General features: G+C 38.5%; 1 protein-coding gene across 1 annotated transcript; it reads right to left on the bottom strand.

Moving 5' to 3' along the window:
- Positions 1 to 9,101: 9,101 nt before the first annotated feature.
- npy2rl (neuropeptide Y receptor Y2, like) lies at positions 9,102 to 14,084 on the bottom strand. Its single transcript, XM_061252628.1, has 2 exons — positions 13,877 to 14,084; positions 9,102 to 12,295 (listed from the first exon to the last, which is right to left on the bottom strand). The coding sequence occupies exon 2, from the start codon at positions 12,262 to 12,264 to the stop codon at positions 11,134 to 11,136; it is 1,131 nt and encodes a 376-aa protein (XP_061108612.1). The 5' UTR covers positions 12,265 to 12,295; positions 13,877 to 14,084; the 3' UTR covers positions 9,102 to 11,133.
- Positions 14,085 to 21,196: the final 7,112 nt, after the last annotated feature.

Genomic DNA, 21,196 nt, shown 5'->3' on the forward strand with positions numbered 1-21,196 from the left:
CCTTTTTTCTTACTGGCAAATGGTCTGTATTTATGTATCGCCTTTATCCAAAGCGCTGTACAATTAATGCTTCTCATTCACCCATTCACACACACACTCACTGCGATTGGCTGCCAGCTTGTCAGGAGCAATTGGGGGTTAGGTGTCTTGCTCAGGGATACTTTGACACACCCAGAGCCGGCAAGGTTTGGTCTGTCTCTGGCTATTTTTGTCTTATTTCTCAGCCTCATAATGGCTTCTTTAACTTTCACTAGCACAGCCAAGGTCCCAATATTGACAAACACCAATAACACAAAAAAACACCAAAGAAAATCAAAAGACTAGAATACTGAAAGCTCAAAATAATACCCTGTAATAAAAGTTGAGAATTTGCACATTAATCACATGAAGTGAAGTACAGAGCCAAATGAAAATGAATGAGCCATATTTCTTCATCATATAGAGTTGACTGTACCTCTGTGCTGTTTGTGATTCAGTCTGCCAGCATTTAATTAGTGGCAAAAATGCTATCAGAACCATGACTTAACCAATACTGAGCAACTTCTGTACTGCTTGACAACACTGATTCACACATCAATACACAAATTGAGACATGACCAGAGAACTGTGGTTCTCTGTAGACTGGGTTTGTATTGACGGCTATCATTTTCAAAGGTCACAACAGTCGCACTTTCAGTGATGGCTATTACAGATAATATTTCATAAAGTTGTGCTGTGGATTGTTTCTGTTTTTGTGATGTGAATGATTTCATTCTCGTACAGCAAACATGTTGATGATCATGTTTTGTCAAACATTTAAATGCCAGTACAGTATGTCAAGTTACTGTACTTTCTCTTTATTTTCGCATAAAAGTGTTGCCAGCTGAGACCATCGTACAATACATGGCAATCTACTAAAGCTGCCCTGTCCTTTTCAGATCTTTTATTTCCCATTAGTTTGACTGTGTAAAGGTACAATTGTAAATAAAGTATAAAAAGAAGTCAATTCATTCACCTCCTTGTGATCGATCTCATATTTCTTTGGGGAGTTCAGTTGCTAACCAGCCATCTGATTCTGATGACATATTAACAGGTGCCTCTCAGGCCAGATGTGAAAAGCTCCACTGAAACTCTTTGATTTCCAATTCAGTCCAATCCTAGTTAAGATTTTTCACTACCTACTTGTGAACACTGGTGAAAGAGAGAGGGCCTGAAATTCCCATCTGATATGTTCTCCCTCCAGACCACAGCAGTCTCTGGATTTATGGTGAGAATGAATATACACTACCGGTCAAGGTTCAAGGTTCAAAGTTTGGGGTCACCTTGCCTTTTTCTGCTTTTTCTGATTTATATATGGTCAAATTAATATGTGGTCAAAGCGCATAGATTCTTAAGTGTATTTTTTGTATGTAGTCCCCCATTTCAATGCTTGAGACAATGTTACATAATGTCAAATAAAAGAGTCATGTTTTTTATTTGGTTGCTTTGGTTGCTTTGTATTTGGTATCGCTTGTAGGACAACCCGAAAATAAGATATCTAGACTTTGATTATGTTGATGGGTCACTGACATAAATATAAAATGGTATTGTGCTTTGACCATATAAGAATTGTTTGATTACAAACAGAGAAAATAAAATATTAAATTAGAAAAAGCAGAAAAAGACAAGGTGACCCCAAACTTTTGAACGGTAGTGTATATATTTTTCACTTCCAAGCCTTTATTTGTATTACAGACAAGAAAACAGGAAATATTCCTACTAGTAGAAATGCTTCAGGCAGTTTGCATTCCTTGTAGCTTGTCGGCAGTAACCTGAAACATGTACATTTGACTGGACTGAATTCCGAATATTCTTAAATGGATGATGACCAATTTATCAGGAGCTTTTACTCCAAGAATAGTTAACATGACCCTGAAAGAATTTAGTTTTCCATTAGACTAGCCCCATCCCAAAATAGCAAATTGTGACTTAAATCAAATTTTCATAAACAGCACGTGGGAATATTTTTGAAAAGATGGTAAGGAAAACAAACACTATTCCTGAACCCCATTCTTTTCCTTTGAGAGAGTATGGCACTGTGGAAACTCTTAGCTGAAAAGTTAAAAGTGTTCAATTAACTTAACAATCCTGAAAGATCTGGTTGTTGCTCCCTACAAATAAAACAGGCAGCTTAAACTAAAATGGCTGACCAAATTCTGACAAACCATGCGCCAGTGTCCCACAAGACCAAAGCACTGCCTTTAATATAGAAGACCACAGGATTTTCCACCAAAAAAAGGCAAGCATTGGATTCTTGACCTTTTCACATTGGCTTTGTACACAGTCCCTTCAGGCAAAGGTATTTGTATACATGCTGACAATTCCCATGTCTGCACTGTATATCATATATACAGCGTTATAAAGTTGTCAAACTAGTTGATAACGCAACAGTAGAATGCTTAATCAAATGTTTATATGATATAAATAATATGTCTCACTATCTTCCCCAGCATAACCAAGACAGAACAGAGGTATTACTTGAGGGTTCCAAGAAACAGAAACTTGTTTTGCCTTGACCTAGGCCTACACCTGGATTCAATCACCATTTGTCCTTAAATTTCACACACAGTTAAATGAAAGTGCTTGGAATTTTCTTCACAGGTCCAGAATAGTGAGTTCAGTAACCAGTAAAATGAACTGTTTGATCATGAAGAAAAAACTTATGTTTTTATTTATGTATAATACATACTCAAGATACATACAGTACATACTATTACTATTACTATACTATTATTATTATTAATATTATTGTTATTATTATTATTATTATTATTATATTATTATTTTTATAATTTAACAATTATTTTAATTAATTAATTTAATTAATGTAACAGATGTAATCCAGCAGATGAAACTGGTTTATATCTTGAAAAAAGAAAAAAATTAAGTAGGCCCATACCAATATTCAAAATAATTATATTGTTCCTATCAGCTGTCTCTTGCAGTTCATATCATCTTCTAAATACACATTATTTTAATCCATGTGCTATCTTTGTGCAAGACATACAGTGCATTGGATTTTGTTTTACAGTTTACTTTAACAGTTTCAGTTTCTCATGGTATCAGCCTGCCGGCCACAGTATCCAAACAGTGATTTCAGCCAACTACAGAAATATACATATCTGGCTGAGGTGGATGTTGAACTATTTTGTGACTATGAAGCCTTCTCACAGTTTTCCCTAGTATAAAAACTTTTTAATAATCATATTCCCATTTTCCTACAGGTTGTCTGTTTTTATTAGCCTGTAAGCAACATCAGTTGAATTTAAGAAATAAATAAGTATTTCTTTCCCAGCACTATTTCTTGCATCCCTGTTTGTATTTAAAATTCATGTAGAATTTTGGTCCGGCGTTTAAAGTGTCTGAAATAGAAACATAGTTTACCTTTTATTTAAACCCTCCGCCTTCTGATGATGTGATTTAAATATGTCATATTCTTTCTGTTTATTTTCCTTGTACTTTTCATTTAGATTTGGATAAATAATGGATATCAGACAATTGCTCTTTCTCTGATTAAAGTGTGAATAATTTTTATATCCTACACAGCAAAGGAAATGTGACAAGTATGATTGGATATGTTCATTTGAAAGAGTTAGTTATACATGAATACTAATGTAGTTGACATTGTGCAGAGAATATTAATGCAGCGTATTTTCAACTCTGAATGTGGAGTTATCAAAGTCATAGAATATTACGGGAGCCTGCAGACAAGAATACAAAAGAATATTCCGCATTCCATTTATTTGCAAGATGGAGAAAATAATGAACCAGCTAATATGACTAGACTATTTGTAAGATTTCAAAAACCAGAACAAAGGCATACTATGTCGCCCTTCAGTCCTCAGACTGAGGCTGAGCTGTGATGTTACAAAATTGAACAACACAATGTGAATCTATCTGCACCCTGTAAAAAAAAGAACACCAACTTTCAAGTCGACTTGCAAGGTCCTCACTTGGGTCCCTATTGCCTAACCACAACGAAGTAAACCTGACCAGTCTTCAAAAGTTTACCAGGTCTGGAGGTGGCTTCAAATGCTGACCATCAAAACATTTCATCTGTAGGCGGCGTCCTGTCTGAATAGCGTCCCCCGAACAGGGAATACATTTCCGTCCAAAGTCACCTTCAAAAATAATAAAGGAAAAATGACAAAGCAAAATAACAAAATAATGTCACAATGGAAGGACGTGTAATCAAGCTGGGAACTCTAACCAACCGGAAAAAAACCGGTCAGAATCAGACTTTGTTTCCAAGCATTTAAAATACAAATATATATATATATATATATATATATATATATATATTTGTAGTGAAATGCTTGCAGTTGCACTTTGTGGGCAATTAAATCAGATTTTTTCCAACTGAAATTACACCATGTTAAATGACACTGTTCAAACTAAAAATGGTTATGAATGCAGTTTTGAAGTTTTTCACAAACATAAAAAATAGCAAACACTTTGGCTATACAAGTACATGTTTGGAAATTAAACACTGTACTTAGAGTTAATTGAATTCCACAGTTAATAGCTAGATAATAGTAGATAATATCTGCTTTCAGAATAATTGGTATTTCCATACACAGGAATAGATCATTGAATCAAGGCAATATGATCACAGGCTGCATGAGGACATAATGACAAACTGACTTCTGTATTCACAGCACTGATAAATAGCTGGGGAGAGTGCTTCTTTGGTCTGCACCTTTCAAGGAAGTGTGGCATATGGTAAATGCAAATAGTTGAAGGGCAGACTACCAGGTTTATTTTGAAGATATTTACATGCATCCATATTGGATGATCCGTGTAGGAATTACAGCCCTTTTTAAACATAGTCCCTCTATGTGTGTTTCTTGCCCAGCTGTGTCTTTACATCATTTGTTCAATCCTGCACAAACTAACAAAAGGTCTAGAGTTGATTTCAGGTGTGGAGTCTGCTGCTGTTGTCTCTCAACATGAGGACCAAATAAATGTCAATGCCATGAGGTTGACAATTCTGAATAAATCGATTAGAGACATAGCACAGAATGAGATAGCATCCACCGATGGCCAATGTAGAGGATGAGAATACTTTCAGTTGTAGAAAAAATCCTTTTCAATGCGTGAACAGATAAAGAACACAAATAACTTTCTCCAGGATGTACAGTAGGCATAGACAACTACCATAATGTGAAGGCTACACCAGCATAACCTCATCAGGTTATCCTGAATGTCATCCATGGATGTCATGCGTATGTTTGATTGGCCATAATAATAATAATTACAATAATAATAATAATAATAATAATAATAATAATAATAATAATACTTTATTTGTGAAGCACTTTTCCCAAGCTCAAAGCACTGTACAGTACAAACATAAATAAATAAAAAATACAAGAAGCAACACAAATAGCGAGAGTGAAAACAAGAATAAGCAATATAAACAATGTTTGGAAGGAACCAGAAGCGAGGAGCATAACCCCCAATGACCAGAGAGAGAAACGTGCTATGTGCGATGACCAGTATCATAGGCTTTCCGAAACAGATGCTTTAAAATAGATGTTGTAAAACTCTGTTTTAAAAGACTGGGTGGATTGAGAAGTCCTAATGCTCTCAGAAAGGTCATTCCAGAGTCTGGGCACAGCAGCACTAAAAGCCCTGTCACCCACAGAATTAAGTTTAGTGGGGGCTCCAGGAAGTGTGCCAGAACCGGAGTGTAGGCATTCAGGAGCTCAGTGAGGTATGGGGTGCAAGACCAGATAGAGCCTTGTAGGTCAGTATAACTCTATCCTTGATGAGACTGGAAGCTAATGGAGGTTCATTTGCATGTGTACGGGAAAGAACTCAAGTGGCAGAGTTCTGAACCATTTGGACATGAGACAGTGAGTTAGAGGGGACACCAATCAGCAGAGAATTGCAATAGTCAAGAGTGGCGTAATAAAAGCATGGATTGGATGGACACAGGCAATATTTCCTGCAGTTCAGCTTCAAAAAGCTGTTCTCCATCCAGCATTTGATCTCTGCCAGGCAGGCAGTTTAGGGGTGATGATTTCACTGCCACTTTTAGCTTGAAGATGTGTGTTTGTGTGTTCCCAGCGTTAAAGTGGTAACCATTACATTACATTACAGGCATTTGGCAGACGCTCTTATCCAGAGCGACGTACAGACTAAGCAGGAGACAATCCTCCCCTGGAGCAATGCAGGATTAAGGGCCTTGCTCAAGGGCCCAACGGCTGTGCGGATCTTATTGTGGCTACAGTGGGATTAGAACCACCGACCTTGCGTGTCCCAGTCATTTACCTTAACCACTATGCTACAGGCCGCCCTAACCAATCCCATACCTGCGAATAATGTGGCCAAGTGGCAGCATATAAATACAGAACAACAGTGGACCAAACACAGAACCTTGAGGCACACCAAGATCGAACAGGAGAAGTATACTGATAAAGCCAGTGTCAGCAGCCAGGGGAAGATCATTAGTAACTCTGACCAGGGCAGTTTCACAGCTATGCTGTGCTCGGAAACCAGATTGAAATGGCCATAAACACAACTGGGCTGAATTCCATATCAAAAAATCATCATTACTGCAATATGAATGTGTAAATCATAAATGTCTGCAAAATTTACATTGCCTTTAAGCACATGCTAAAAATCGGGCTCACTACTGCATACCACAAGCTCTCTCCCAAAGTATATAGTTTATTGACCTTTGATGACAGAGGTTAAGTCTACTCAGCTAGTTAGCATAGCCATCTAATCCAGAATTAGTATACAAGAAATATATTTTTTTCTTAAATTCAGGATTCATTGCCAAAACTGAATTATTTGGTTGTGTGTGAGCATTTTGGTTTCTTGAGAAATAATTAATGTAAAATCTAAATATGATCCAAGCAGTACTACAATGGTCTGTCAAAGTAGCCAGTCAAATTCATCACATAAAACCTGTCTGTCTGGTGCTCACATTATCTTTCAATGTGGCTGAAAATCTGGACTGAAGAAAACATTTATTTTGACATATCCATCTCTGTCAGCTGGGGCTGGCCTTTTCTTAACGAATCCTATTATCGTACATTGCCATCCAGCATCAGCCACTGCCTTCAATCCATGGTTATGAAATCTGAAAAGGTTGAATGTGAAATAACAATGTTGGATCTGTTTGATAAGATTCTGCCTTAAGCCAATGAACTGTACTACAACATGAACTACAACAGTGCTAAATTAGCCAAATAGCTAATGGCCAGGCTGGCTAAAATTGATCCATTTAGAAACAATTTAAAGTAATAACCCTGTTATGCAAAGTGCATATGAGATCTCAAAATATATTATCAGGGTTATATTTCTTTTTTTTACAATGCAAGTTGTATTTTTAAACAAGAGTAAAAGAGCATTTCTTCTACATTATCTCTTTCCTGCATATTAAAAGTTTATCCTGTAGAAAATTATCTGCCCATGATATGGCATTCAAATGGCATATCTTAACATAGCTGTAGCATGCATAACTGATTCAATGTGACGTTCTCATTTCCTGTTGATAAATGTTTCTGCAGAAATGAATCTGTCACACTCTATTTCCACACAGTATATGCTATTGCCAAAGATTAATCTTTCAGCAACACACACAAACAAGGGTTCAGACCTTTGACTTGGCTTTTCAAATGAAGGCCGGTCACAATATCACACAGCATCATAATATTTAAAGTTAAAACCACTGGACAGACATTCACTCATGAGACCAGTTAGCCTCTAGACTGTAGGGATCAAAAGAGTACAGCCAGCGATTCATCGATTTGCTGTGAATGAAATTCTATGGAATTATTCCATGGCAACATCCTCTTGGCCTTATCACACATAGCTTCCTCCACAGTAAAATATTTTACATGCATCTGTTTATGTACTCTTGTCAGAATTGATTTTACTTTTCAATTTGAAGTAAATTGTACTGTGGATGTGTTGTGCAGTTACATACTAAATCATAGCTATCATAGCTATACAGATATCATATAAGCCGGATGTACAAACAGAAGTGTCTAGCCAACTGAAAGGCCATGAAAAAGCAAGGATAAATCCTTCAAATGCATGTTGATTCAGTCTCCAATTACACTCCAAGCTACCACTGAACTAAAGTGCTCTACAGATATTTCTGCTAATGTGTTAATAACAGACAATTGGACTGGCTAGCAACTATCCACAATCACGAAAAATGTTGTAACATAGACTTCTATTTTTAAAATGCATATGTTTAATGTAGGGTGGCATGGATGGTGCAGTGGGTAGCACTGCCGCCTCACAGCAAGGAGGTCCTGGGTTCGAATCCCCGTCGGCTGGGGCCTCTGTGTGGAGTTGGCATGTTCTCTGCGTGGGTTTCCTCCGGGGACTCCGGTTTCCTCCCACAGTCCAAAGACATGGAGGTTAGGCTGATTGGAGAGTCTAAATTGCCCGTAGGTATGAGTGTGTGAGTGTGTGAGTGAATGGTGTGTGTGCCCTGTGATGGACTGGCGACACGTCCAGGGTGTATTCCGGCCTTTTGCCCAATGTATGCTGGGATAGGCTCCAGCCCCCCTGTGACCCTGTTCAGATAATGGATGGATGGATGGATGGATATGTTTAATGTGCCTCAGTGTGATTTACCTTAGAATGGTGTGCATCCATTACATAATAGTGGAAATCCATTAAAGGTATGGCACCTGGGCCAGCTATACTGTATTCTGAACCACATCCAGTATCCCAGAGCACACAGATCACTATCATTGCCCTGCATTTGCTCATTTCAAAATGCTAATTGCTATACACTATAAGTCCCTGATCAGCTGTTGTGTAGAGGCCCATGTATTCGACTATTGAATTTGTCCATAGCCACTGTCTTTTAAATATTGAGAAAATGACATTTGTATGCATTTATTACTGTTTATATGGACTGGTGTGACTATTTTGAATTTTATTATGCAATAATCAAAGCTTGATAACTAAAGGAAGTTGAAATGTGAAATGGGCCACATCATATTCCAGAGAAATATATTCAGGGCAAATTTATAGGAATGGATCGGAGCAGCCAAAAAAGCATTGTTTATTTCATTTTGAATTTAGACAATGATACACTCAGTGCACAGTGTCTATTTATAATGCAATTGTTTTTTTTAAGCATTTTTTTAAAGAAGCTGGTCATTTAATGTCATGCACCATTTCTGAATGAGGTTTTTATTCAAAATGATGTCAGACAAGGTAAACAAACAGATGTACATTTGTAATGGTATTGTTTACATAGACATCCAAATATTGAAGTCCCAAGCTTTTAAGATGCTTAACATTCACAGTTTAGCTATTTTGAATGCATTTATCAGTTGCAAATATGAGTGCTGGGTGCACAATTTCACATAGTAATTCACCAGTATTTAATTTATGTGTAAAGAAGTGCACAGCTCACAAAATATATGAAGGCTCGGGGGAGTAAATATATTAGTTGACCCTTCAGGAGGTGGAAGAGCAAAAAGCCAAAGCGTTTTTCTCCAACAGGTTGTCTTAGGCTTAACATTAGCTTGATTACTGACAGTTCATTGTGGCATTACCTTGCTTGATATCCAGACCAACATGTACCAGGGATATATTTGTGATTTGTGAACACCAACATTTAACATAGGGCTAATTTGAGCCTGCTATCCTGCTAACCTGTAGGTTAAACAGCTGGAACAGCTAACTAAACAGACTGCTGATTAGTGACAGTTGTTCGCTGATAACCAAATGTTCCACATTTGAGAGTTACCATGGTAACTCTCACCCACCATATGAACCAATATACAGCACTGGACCAACCAAGATTTGTTTACCAGGAAACTAAATACAAAAAGGTGTACTTCACATTTAACACTGAAAACTTCACACTGAGAGCTGTAATTACATAAAATCAATAATGACAGAAATTATTATACTGAATGCAGGTGCATTGGCATGCACTGATGAGGAAATTTGTGAAACTGAATAATGACTCGTTTGGAATTGGTTGTGATCCAGTAGGTGGCAACAGGCTACCTCTTCTAGATTCAAGGAAGGGTTCACATGAATTAAATCTTATGTTAAGGGTTTAAAAGTTATATTTGAAAAATATAAATGCCATTCTTCCATTTAACAGTTGTGTCTTATTTATAATCTTTTGCCTTACTAGGGACAGGAGTAGGAAACTGGCAGTAATGATGCTATGTCTCTTGGCATTGCCCCAACCCAAATTAACATAAAATAAAAAAAATGTTTTTTAATTAAAATTCCCCTTGTGTATTTAGGACTTAAGCCAGGAATATCAAACTCATGTCCTTGCTGGTGTTTCAGCACTGCTTTAAGTCCTATAATGTGTCAAATTAATGGGAGAGGTGTTGATCTGAGTTCCACTGTGAACCTACCCAAAGATACAAAAATCATGCCCGTAATAATGCTTTCACTTTTAACCTTCTGTAAGCTTTGGAAATCATTGAATACAACACAGAAAGAGAATCCACAACACATTACAATTTGCAGAGCTGGCCAAGATAATCAACCAATATTACACACTGGTGTGAAGACACCACAACATGCCACACAAGAGTACACTCTTAGCTGTTAATGGGTTCAAATATACACTCACTGAGCACTTTATTAGGTAGACTTCTACACCAGCTTGTAAATGCTAATATTTAATCAGCAACTAAATGCATACAAGCATGCAGACATGGTCAAGAGGTTCAGCTGTTTCTCAGACCAAATGTCGGAATGGGAAAGAAATTGACCGTGGAATGATTGTTGGTGCCAGACAGAGTGGATCTCAGAAACTGCTATTTTCACACACAACAGTCTCTAGAGTTTGTAGAGAATGGTACAAAAAACAAAAACATCCAGTGAGCAGCAGTTCTGCAGGCAGAAAGGCGTTGTTAATGATAGAGGTCAGAGGAGAAGGGCCAGACTGGCCAAAGCTGACAGGAATGTGACAGTAACACAAATAACCACGTTAATACATTACAACAGTGGTATGCAGAAGAGCATCTCTCACCACACATGTCAAACCTCCAAGTGGATAGGCTACAGCAGCAGAAGACCAATAAGTCTAAAAAATAAGTCTAATAAATTCCTAATTACGTACTCACTGAGTGTACATGACTTCTTTTTCAAGCCACACACTCATACTTCTGTGGCATTTAATTGTGTGTTGACAGTGTTTCCCGTCTCGAGAGTCTTTTTGGTCCGGATTCGCACGCGAGCTTCCGGATGGACACAGTCCAGCCTCTGCTCGCATTTGAACACGGCCATGAAGGCGGTCCTGTAGTTGTTGTTCATCCAGCCGTACAGGATGGGGTTGGCGAAGGTGGAGCACATGGCTATGATGTGAAACATGGTGTAGAGTAGCTTGAAGTCCTTCATATCCAGAACGCTGCTGTCGATGTCCACGGCCAGCTGGAAGGCGTGGAACGGCAGCCAGCTCACGGCGAACACCACCACCATGGTGACCAGCATCTTGGTGGTCTTCTTCCTGCGGTGGTGGCGGTCACTGCGGCCTCCGGGGCTCACGTGGTTCTTCAGCTTGCTATAGATCCTGACGTAGGCGAAGGAGATGATTGACAGGGGCAACACGTACTGGAGGAGCAGCATGGAGATGCTGTAGATGGTGCCGTCCCTGCTGCTCCCGGGCCACTTCTCCGTGCACACCTGGATCGACGGTTCGGGCGTGAAGTCCACCGTGCCGAACTCGCGGAAGATAGCCAGCGGGCTGGCTAGCACGGCGCTGATGGTCCAGGTTATCCCGATGACCACGAAGCACATGTCCTTGGACATCCTGGTCTCCAGGTGGTAGACGATGCATCGGTGTCTGTCCAGGGCGATGACGTTGAGCGTCACCGTGGATATGTGCACCGCCAGGCCCTGAGCGTAGGGCAGCAAGAAGCACAGGATCTGCCCAAACTTCCACTCGCCCAGAAGAGTGTTGATCAGCGTGAACGGCAAGCACAGAGTATTCACCAGCAGGTCTGCCACCGCCAGGTTGGCGATGAAGAAGTTAGTGACGGTGCGCAGGGTTTTGAACTTACACACAACGTAAATCACCAGGGAGTTTCCGATGACACCGAGCAGAATGATCGTGCTGTACGCCAGGATGAGGACCACCTGCACTCCGATTAGCTGGGTGCTGTCCTCCAGTCTGTGAGAGAGAGAGCTTTCGCTCAGCACGGTGGAGACTGTGGCACAACACTCGGCCAGCTCTGCCTCAAAACCGGAGAGCTCCCCTCCCGTAGCATTCCCTTGGCTTCTGGAATCCATTGGTTACAGTTCTTCACCAGACACAGACTCCCTGAAAGTACAGGGCCCACATTAGGCTCCCCCAAAACCATGCACAGCTTGTTTACCTGGCATGTATTCTAACCTTACACCTTCATTTTTTCCTTGATCCAGTGACTAAGCAAACACCATTGTTCAGAGTGATTTAGATACATACATTAGATACATTTGGCCTTCTGAACTACAGAAGCGGATTGTTTCATTTTAATTCTACCAAATATTTTTTCGATCAAATAGTTCTGCCCAATGTGAAATAAGCTAACATTGAACCCACAGAAAATTCAGATAATTATTATTAAAAAGAATATGCATTAAGTCATAGACTTAAAAAGTAGTTCATTTTCTGTTAAAATAAATAAATAATATTTCAGTTCTGCGTATGTTTTTGACTGGTTCAGACAATTTCTGTGTGTGATGAACTATATTTTAGATATGTATAGAAGTTTCAGATGCCCTGCTGCCTGTACTATAGCAGCTAGGTAGAAGGCTTATAAGAAGAGTTTCTTGAAAATACACGTCAAGCAACCCCAAATCAGTGTGTACAGCGACAGTGAGCTATCTCTTTCATCACTTGTGAATTAAATCATCTGTCTGAATGGATTCCTCTGCGAAGGCTTATGAACTAATGCTAATGAACACTTCTTAAAGGTTGCACATCAGAGAATGCATGGTTTTCGCGATCACACGCATTAATATTACAGCAGGTGCACATCAAACCATGGCCTTTGCCTATTAAAACATGAACTGACAAAAATGTTTGTTTGACTTATATAAAATATGAACTTGGACATTTGTTAAAACCTAAAATCTCAAATCTGACATCTGACATGCCTCAACCCCATCTGGAAGCAAAAAGAATAATTATATAGAAACAAAATATATAAACAAAAATAAATATCTAAATATTTATTCAAAAATAAGATATAGATTTTAAAACTGTAGCTGTTTGAGTGCAGGTTGTAGCTGTGTGTTAGTTGAGTGTGCAAGCGCATGCTGAGAGGGGTTAAATCCATGTTAATTTGTTTTCTGTGACACGTTCAGCTTGTCTCCAAAGAAGCAACCTGATAAATCTACACAACAAAGCTCAAAGGAACTGACCAAGTAATTAAAGGAAAAGATAGTCCTTCTCATTAAAGTAAGGTTACGATACAGATGAGACTGTGCTCATCCAACATACTTATGTTTAGCCTATACCTGGTGTATTACGTAGTTAATCAGCATTAAAGCGTGTTTTTAATTATTGATATAATCTTAATATATAGAGCCCTCATTTGCAATAATGGAAGTTTCCATCGCCAAATGCATATATTTTGTTTCATGTTAAGAACATGTGAAAGCCCCTTATATTACTGCGTATTCACTATAGAATGGTGCATGGTAAACAAGCTGATAAGTAGAGCCTATACAATTATTTGCTAAAGATAGGCTACTATTTGTAGCCTAAGTAATGTTTCTGTGTAAATAAAATAAGTAGCTAATAGCTTTTTCAAGGTAGACGCCCCTGATATAGCAAAATAATAAGTGAAACGTTTAAACACCTGCTTTCGAAACTTGCAGGATTTATACTGGCGATGGGAACGAACTGACTACTCACCGCGTTTATTTGTTCTGTATCCAATCATGCATTCTTCATGGCATCACTTCAAGGAAGGATTTCCTGCACCATCCTTTCACGTCGATCTAAAATCTACATTCACACGTAATGGTCAGTAAAGATGCAGTTTAATTGGCAGATTCGTTTTTGCCTTGCCATTTAGTACAGCACCGCACTACAACAGTGAAACCAACAAAAAGTGATTTAACCAAGCTATTATATTTCTAGATTGCTATTACGTAGGCTAAACAAAACAATGATATGGCGCGAAATAGTCTCTTCCCAATCCGCTGTAATGTCTGTATCTTCTGCAAACAACTTGTGCATTACGCGCGAACAGCGCAACTCCCTACAACCCATCATGCTGGGACCAACATACACTGATTCACGGTGGAAAATCCTGCAAGTTTATAGAAAGCGCCAGTGGGAGGTGTGGTGTAGCGAAGTTTCAATGCTTCATAGGAGGAGCTTCCCTTTAAACGTAAAAGTACATAAATACATAAATTATTCAGTGCCTGACGTCGTTTTATCTTTAAGTTCACAACAATGTAGTCAGGTATTGTTTCTGAATGAATCCCGCGATGTTTACATTTTCGTTATTGAGATTGGCTGTCCTGCTGTCCCGAAGCAGTGAGCGTCGTTTTCGTTAATGCGCTCAGAATGTGTATTTGCTTGTGAGCACACCAGCTGGATATGTTCATTTGTAGTGCTTTACAGCTTAACAAGAGTTATGTAAACTGCGAACCCTATCCAGTACAGTATATCCATGCTACACAAGTAAGCCTTAGGCGACCTTGAGTTATATACTAGAGCTACAGTATAATACTGAATAAATACATGTAAAATCCTACTGACTTTACTACTTATCCCAGCAGACCACTTGGCACAGTGAATATGTACTGTACTCTGTTAAACTGTATATGCCCTTCTTCGTCTGAAAATCTGATAATACCCTGAAAATTTAGACCATAAATCAAGCATATAATTCTAATATAATGTTTAGAAAAGCACAGAGTCATACTGTAGCGTGAAACAGACAGACCAGGAATTCAATGCTCAATGCTTTTATTTGCAGGAAACACTAATACTAATAATAAACTAAAACATGTGATCAAGCAATTCAGGTTACAACACAGACACACTTTTAATGGCGGCTGGGCTCCCCAAACCCCACATAGGGTAACATGCACTTTTCACATATTTGCACAGAAAAACACACACACACATGCAGTCATGCAGAACAATTTAAGAAATAGAAATATTTCATACCGGGTTCTAGATTATGTATTATATACCACAATGTGTATTTAACAAAGAAATGTGCTTGTGTTCATTGTTATTATGTTAATTACACAACACAAATAATGAATATTACATTTAAAATGTGACCCTAACTAAAAAATGCACATACTGTAGCCTATTGGATGTCCATGGATGGCTGTCAAACTAGGTACTTGGATCTTGCTCATGCTCTCTCATTTCACTAGGAGTTACAGTAAATGAAGGCCATACTCTGATTTTGAGTTCAAGTCAGGCAATAGGAGCTTTATTGTGTCCCTGGGTTTGGTAACTATGGTAAGACCCCAGCAACAGAATGTGTCATAGCTGTTTAATTCCCAGCAGTGGGAGAACAGGGACAGAGACATTCCTGGGAATTGTTTCCCAGGGGCCAGGATGGATGCTGTATCAATTGATGAGTAGCTTTCCTTAATATATATCCAAAAACACACATATTACTTACTTTTGAAACACTTTTGAAACTCACATCATCATGCAATTTGGCAACAATCACATCACACTCTTTGAAAAACCTGTCCAATGACTAACCTTGCCAATGCTTCCCGCAGCCAGCTAAGAGTCTTTCAATTCTCGCTTTTTGAAATTTTCCCCATTCTTCCTTTCAGAACACCTCTCACTCAGAAATATTCTTTGCCCTCCTTGCAAGTATCGCATGTTTGAAATCTCTCCACAGATTTTCAATAATATTAAAGTCTGGTGACTGTGGTGACCATTCCAAAACCTTCATCCATCTTTCCTGGAGGTACTTCATGGTTGATTTTGAGGTATGCTTTGGATCATTGTCTTGCTGGAAAACCCAAACTCTCTTCAACTTCAATATATTTGAACATTAGCATCTAGAATTTCTTGATATTTGGTGGAATCAATTCTTCCTTCCACTTGCTCAATATGTCCTGTGCCCTCAGTTGCCAGACATCCCCAAAGCATAATGGATCCACCTCCATGCTTAACAGTTGGCAAGAAGTTCTCTACACAGGCTTCACTTTTTTTTCTCGATGTTTTACTTCAGACGCTTAATTTTGTGTTGAGGTCATTCTTTTTGGCAACTCTGTCATCTAGGTTTTTGTTGTTTAATGTATGTTCTATTGTATTGTATGTTCATTGTAACAGACATTTAAGCCAGGGGTGCCCACATTTTGCACCCCATTGTAAACGGAAATATTATAATACATGTACTCTACAACTTACATAGGTTCCAAATGAAAATGTCCTTTATCAGCTGTATGCTGAAAAGAAAGGTTTCATTAATAAGTGGCATCAATAGCTACATGCAGTGTGTACTTAGAAATGTGATTTAAAATTAGGATACTTGCAGAGCATTTTTAAACAGCATTGGAATAAGAATGAACCTGTTCTATGGATTTTCATAGCTACATTCTGGTCACTGGCGGAATGACTATCCTAGCAATCAGTGGGCGAGAAGCCATTCTCATGAATTTAATATGAATTTGCTCACAGATTCATACCTACAGGTCATTTGAATCTTTAGTTAGCCTAATACATGACTTTAGACTGTAAGAGCAAACCACTAGCCAGCAGAAGCTCACACAGACAAAGGGAGAACTTCACACAGGAAAGTCCTCGGTCAGGATACAAACTCGGTACCTTCTTGCTGGGCGGTGATAGTGTCAATTTCGACAGCATAGCGCACTCAGATCTGTATTATGAAATACATAATGTACAGTATTTATTGTTATTATGGAGTTATTGTCTTATAATTCTTGTCAGACAGCCTGAATGGATGTTGAGTTATTTGTTGGAGAACTGTAGTTGTTGTTCAAACAAACAAGTTAACTCATTGCTGCAGTGTTATTCGAAAAGTCATTTCCCTATTTTAATAAGCTCCCAATGCGCATGCTTATTTAGTTACTGAATAATTTACTACATCAGTTTCCTTATTTTATAGAGCAGAGCATTAATGAAACTGCAGGAGTTTTGTATCGACTTCTGCTGCTGGAAATTTTGTAAGAAGTGTAGGCCTTCGCAATGAAAATAAAATGTTTTGAAGTGTAATTCGATGACCACAAAAGCCTCTGAGCCGTTTTAAAACCTGATTCAATTCAAGTGAATTGCATACCAATTTTAGAATCTAATTTAGTGAAATTATTCACATCAGATACTACTGAAGTGTATCCACTTCACTACACAATGCTTCATACATACAGTATGTGCATTCTTTCATGCAAATAAATATTATTTAAGGACATGCTTACATACATGTCACCCAACCTTGTGTGCTGCATCAATATTAATACTGCCCTGTATTATTGCAGGTCTTATGACAGGTTGTTTCAGTATTTGATCCTGAGTACATAGATCTCAACATTTGTTTGGTGGGGATAAGAATCAGATACATTTGGTATCAATTTGCATCATGTTCAGATTAGAAGACCAGATAAGAACATGAAACCATATTTTTTATTAAAAGATGGGTGTTATGTGATATGCCATTTTGAAAGACTGTTATTCATGAATTTGCAGGTCACATACGCTTTGCTGTATACACTCAGTGAGCAATTTATTACGCAGACCTGTACAACCGGGCTGTTAATGAAAATATTAAATCAGCCAATCACGTGGCAGCAACTAAATGCATAAAAGCATGCAGGTGTGGTCAAAAGGTTCAGCTGTTGTTCAGACCAAATATCAGAATGTGGGAGAAATGTGATCTAAGAGATTGTTGGTGCCAGACAGGGCAACATTCTGCAGGAAAAAACTTGTTGTTAATGAGAGGTCAGAGCTGACGGGATGGTCACAGCAATGCAAATAACCACACATTACAATAGTGGTATGTGGACGAGCATCTCTGAATGCACAATGCATTAAAAATCTAAGTGAATATGCTACAGCAGCAGAAGACCAATAACCAATAATATACCTATAGTGCTCACTGAGTGTATACATTTTTGGCAAAATGTTGTCATTGCTGTTTCAGAACCCCACTGATAATGACTTTATAACACTTGGTGTTTATTTTTGAGGAATGCAGATGCAATATGATCCTTACTCTCATCTGTATCATTTATTTCTTGTATATGCCTGTATTGCCAGAGTGCATGTGTCTAATAAACAGATATAACAAAATGTGAAAATGAAGTTATATTATCACAAATCTGTTACATTGCTGATTGCCTCATTTTATTACAAATTACAGCATTTTGTACTGTACATACTAATATTAGTTCCCCTGACATATTACAGTCACATGGACCTATAATTTAAATAATGATCTTTTGAATAAGAATGGAGTGACAATTATTATTTTTATTGTTGTTCTTGTTATGTGGTTTGTTCATCAGTACATGCAATTTTTGGTTGAATATTTGTCGCATTTATTTGCTTTGTATAAAATATTCACTTGAAACTCAGAGGCCCACAACCACAAACAGCTGTCAGAATAGTCTGGGAAAACAACCTCCTGACTAACCTTTTGTCATCCAGAAATAAATATAAAAGATGACCTCATGGTAATGACATTGGATACATGCAGCCCTGGACTTGTGACAATATTGTTGATATCTGGGCTTCCTAATGTATATAATTATGGCTTTGCAATTCAATTTGTGGTGATGCGGAAATGGTGTGCAATAAAGCTGAAAGGGATTATTAGTGTTTCTTTATGCAGGAAATTTGAGGAAAGGGGATACAGTAACAATAAATGGCTATTAAAATGCTTTTGCTTTGAGACAAGGTTGACATGGTGATTTGTTAGATTAGATCTTTGGACATGCTCATTTTATTATATCATAATGAGATTGCTATTGCTAACCGCTGATGGCAATATACAGTTGCTGGAAATACTGTGGTCAAATAGGTTTGGTCTATTAGTGTCAATTGGTGTGCTCTAGGTATGGAGATGTAGTGACTTCTACTACACGCTGTAGATGTTTGTGTGCAGACTGGTATGACTCTTTGACAACAAACTAATTCTGAACAAGAGAGGTAAGAAGAACAGACACGAGAATGTGTGGATAATCTGCTTCGACCAGGGATCAGCAAGTTGTGATTCTTGAGGGCCAAGAATTGTTGGTTTTCACCCTCTATTTACCAGTAGCACAAATTACCTGTGAGAAAAGAAAACCTAGGCTGGATTTGGATTCAAGGGCCAGTATTGATCATACCTGGTTTACACAATAAATCCATCTGGCCCCCATGTACAAATTTCACAGATATCTTCTATGCTAGCACTAAAGACTCATCTAAGGCCAGAATAACACATGCACACTCGCTTTTGGTGAGAGACATAATCTCAATGTATGTAGGAGAAGGGTGTTTTAGTTGTGCAGTAGAAACAAAAACATCCACATGCGCTTGGTTTTGGCAACTCATCCAAATTCACTGGTTGGCAGGTCGACAACCTGGACAGACATCCGCCACAATAAATAGGAAACACCAAGAGTACATTTGCTGTACTTACCTCAATAAGTGTCTTTTGACCTGGCAATGACCTGGCAAAATGTCTTTTCACAGCTTTGCTTCGTCCATCAAAAGCTTCCATAAGGCTTCCTTTCAAAATAATGGAAGTCTATGGAGGAATCTCCATCTGATCTTCTGCTTTAAAATCTCTTTTACCGAAATGGAAGTTAATTCTATTGTTTATTAATATGCATCATTCAGAAGGTTTTGTTGGTTGCACGCCAGATATAAACAAAGCTGTTTTCTTATCTTTATTTTGCTGAAGCCACAAATAACTGACATTTCTGATCTTATCCCCAATGGGGGAACAAACTTCCCACACTGGTCAGGACAGCAGGATCATTGGCCATCATCAGAAAAAAATTGATGACGCATCTCTACCAACAACTTCTTGGCTCCCATTCCATCCCAACCCCCTAAAAGTCATATCTTTAGATCAGATTGTTTTATTGTTTATTGTTTTAGGTTTCATTTTTGGGACTTGGTATGGATGTCATCTGGATGTATTCAGCAGTTGCATTTTGGCTCTTACCATATCGTTATTTTGCACTAGCGCCTTAGCAACACTACACACAGTGCATATGTTAGCTGGCTCTGGCACTAATACTCATACACATTGAATGAATGCATTTAATAAATGTTCCCCTACACTGCAAGTTACCCTGGATAAGAGCACTGACTAAATTAATATAATGATAACATTCATCATTCATATAGGGCTTCCCTAAGGATGAATCGTTTGAATAGTTTGTAACCACTGCCACAATCGAGCAGCTATCTCCACGTGATGCATCTGTACAAATCCTGTTTTTCAGGATTGCATTTGTAGACATATACTGTTTGTGTATATGTATATGGGGTATATGTGAATATGGGGGCATTGGGCCAGTTTAACTTGCCAGGGACAGAACACTTTGTTTTAGGTTCCTGTCTACTGTATAGGGACAAATAAAGGTGGTATGCTTAACCACACAACCAGAAGTGTAGCTATAAGGTAAGTGAGCTGTTTTTCCCGGCTGTGGAGCAAAGCCTTAATTCACATTGAATGACCTGCAGCCGCAGCATTGTAAAACCCCAGGAGTAATCTCAGCATTGATGTGGTGTGAAGGACAGTGATCCACTGGCCACAAGGATAGAACTCACAAATCCCACATCTTCAGACATAAAGCAAGGAAACACCCTTGCTAGTCCAGTCACGCTGTCACAGCATGTATGCTGCGCCTTGGGAAGGCAAGTGGCTTTAAAGAAAAATACTGTAGCTGGCTATGCTATGCAGCAATACAAAAACTGAAGTGAGCATTTTCTCTTTTACTGAGTTCAAAGCAGGGTACACCCGCTGTCTGAAATAAAAGTGCCATAGGAGATTCTAGCTTTTGCATAATGGTATGCTCTCAGTCTCAGGACTGTTGCCAATCGAGGAGACCACTGGATCTTCTGAGATACGAGGTGTATTTTGTCAGTGATAAATATGGAGGAGGTAAAAGTTTCATGAGGGACATAACTCCTTATGATGGTGTGCTGAGGGTACCACTCAGGATGGTTTCTCTAAATCTGCAGGGGAATAATAATGGACAATAATATAAAGAGAACGGCTTTCGGATGTAA

The sequence above is a fragment of the Conger conger genome, chromosome 8 (genome assembly GCF_963514075.1).
Source record: "Conger conger chromosome 8, fConCon1.1, whole genome shotgun sequence".
Lineage (NCBI taxonomy): Eukaryota > Metazoa > Chordata > Actinopteri > Anguilliformes > Congridae > Conger > Conger conger.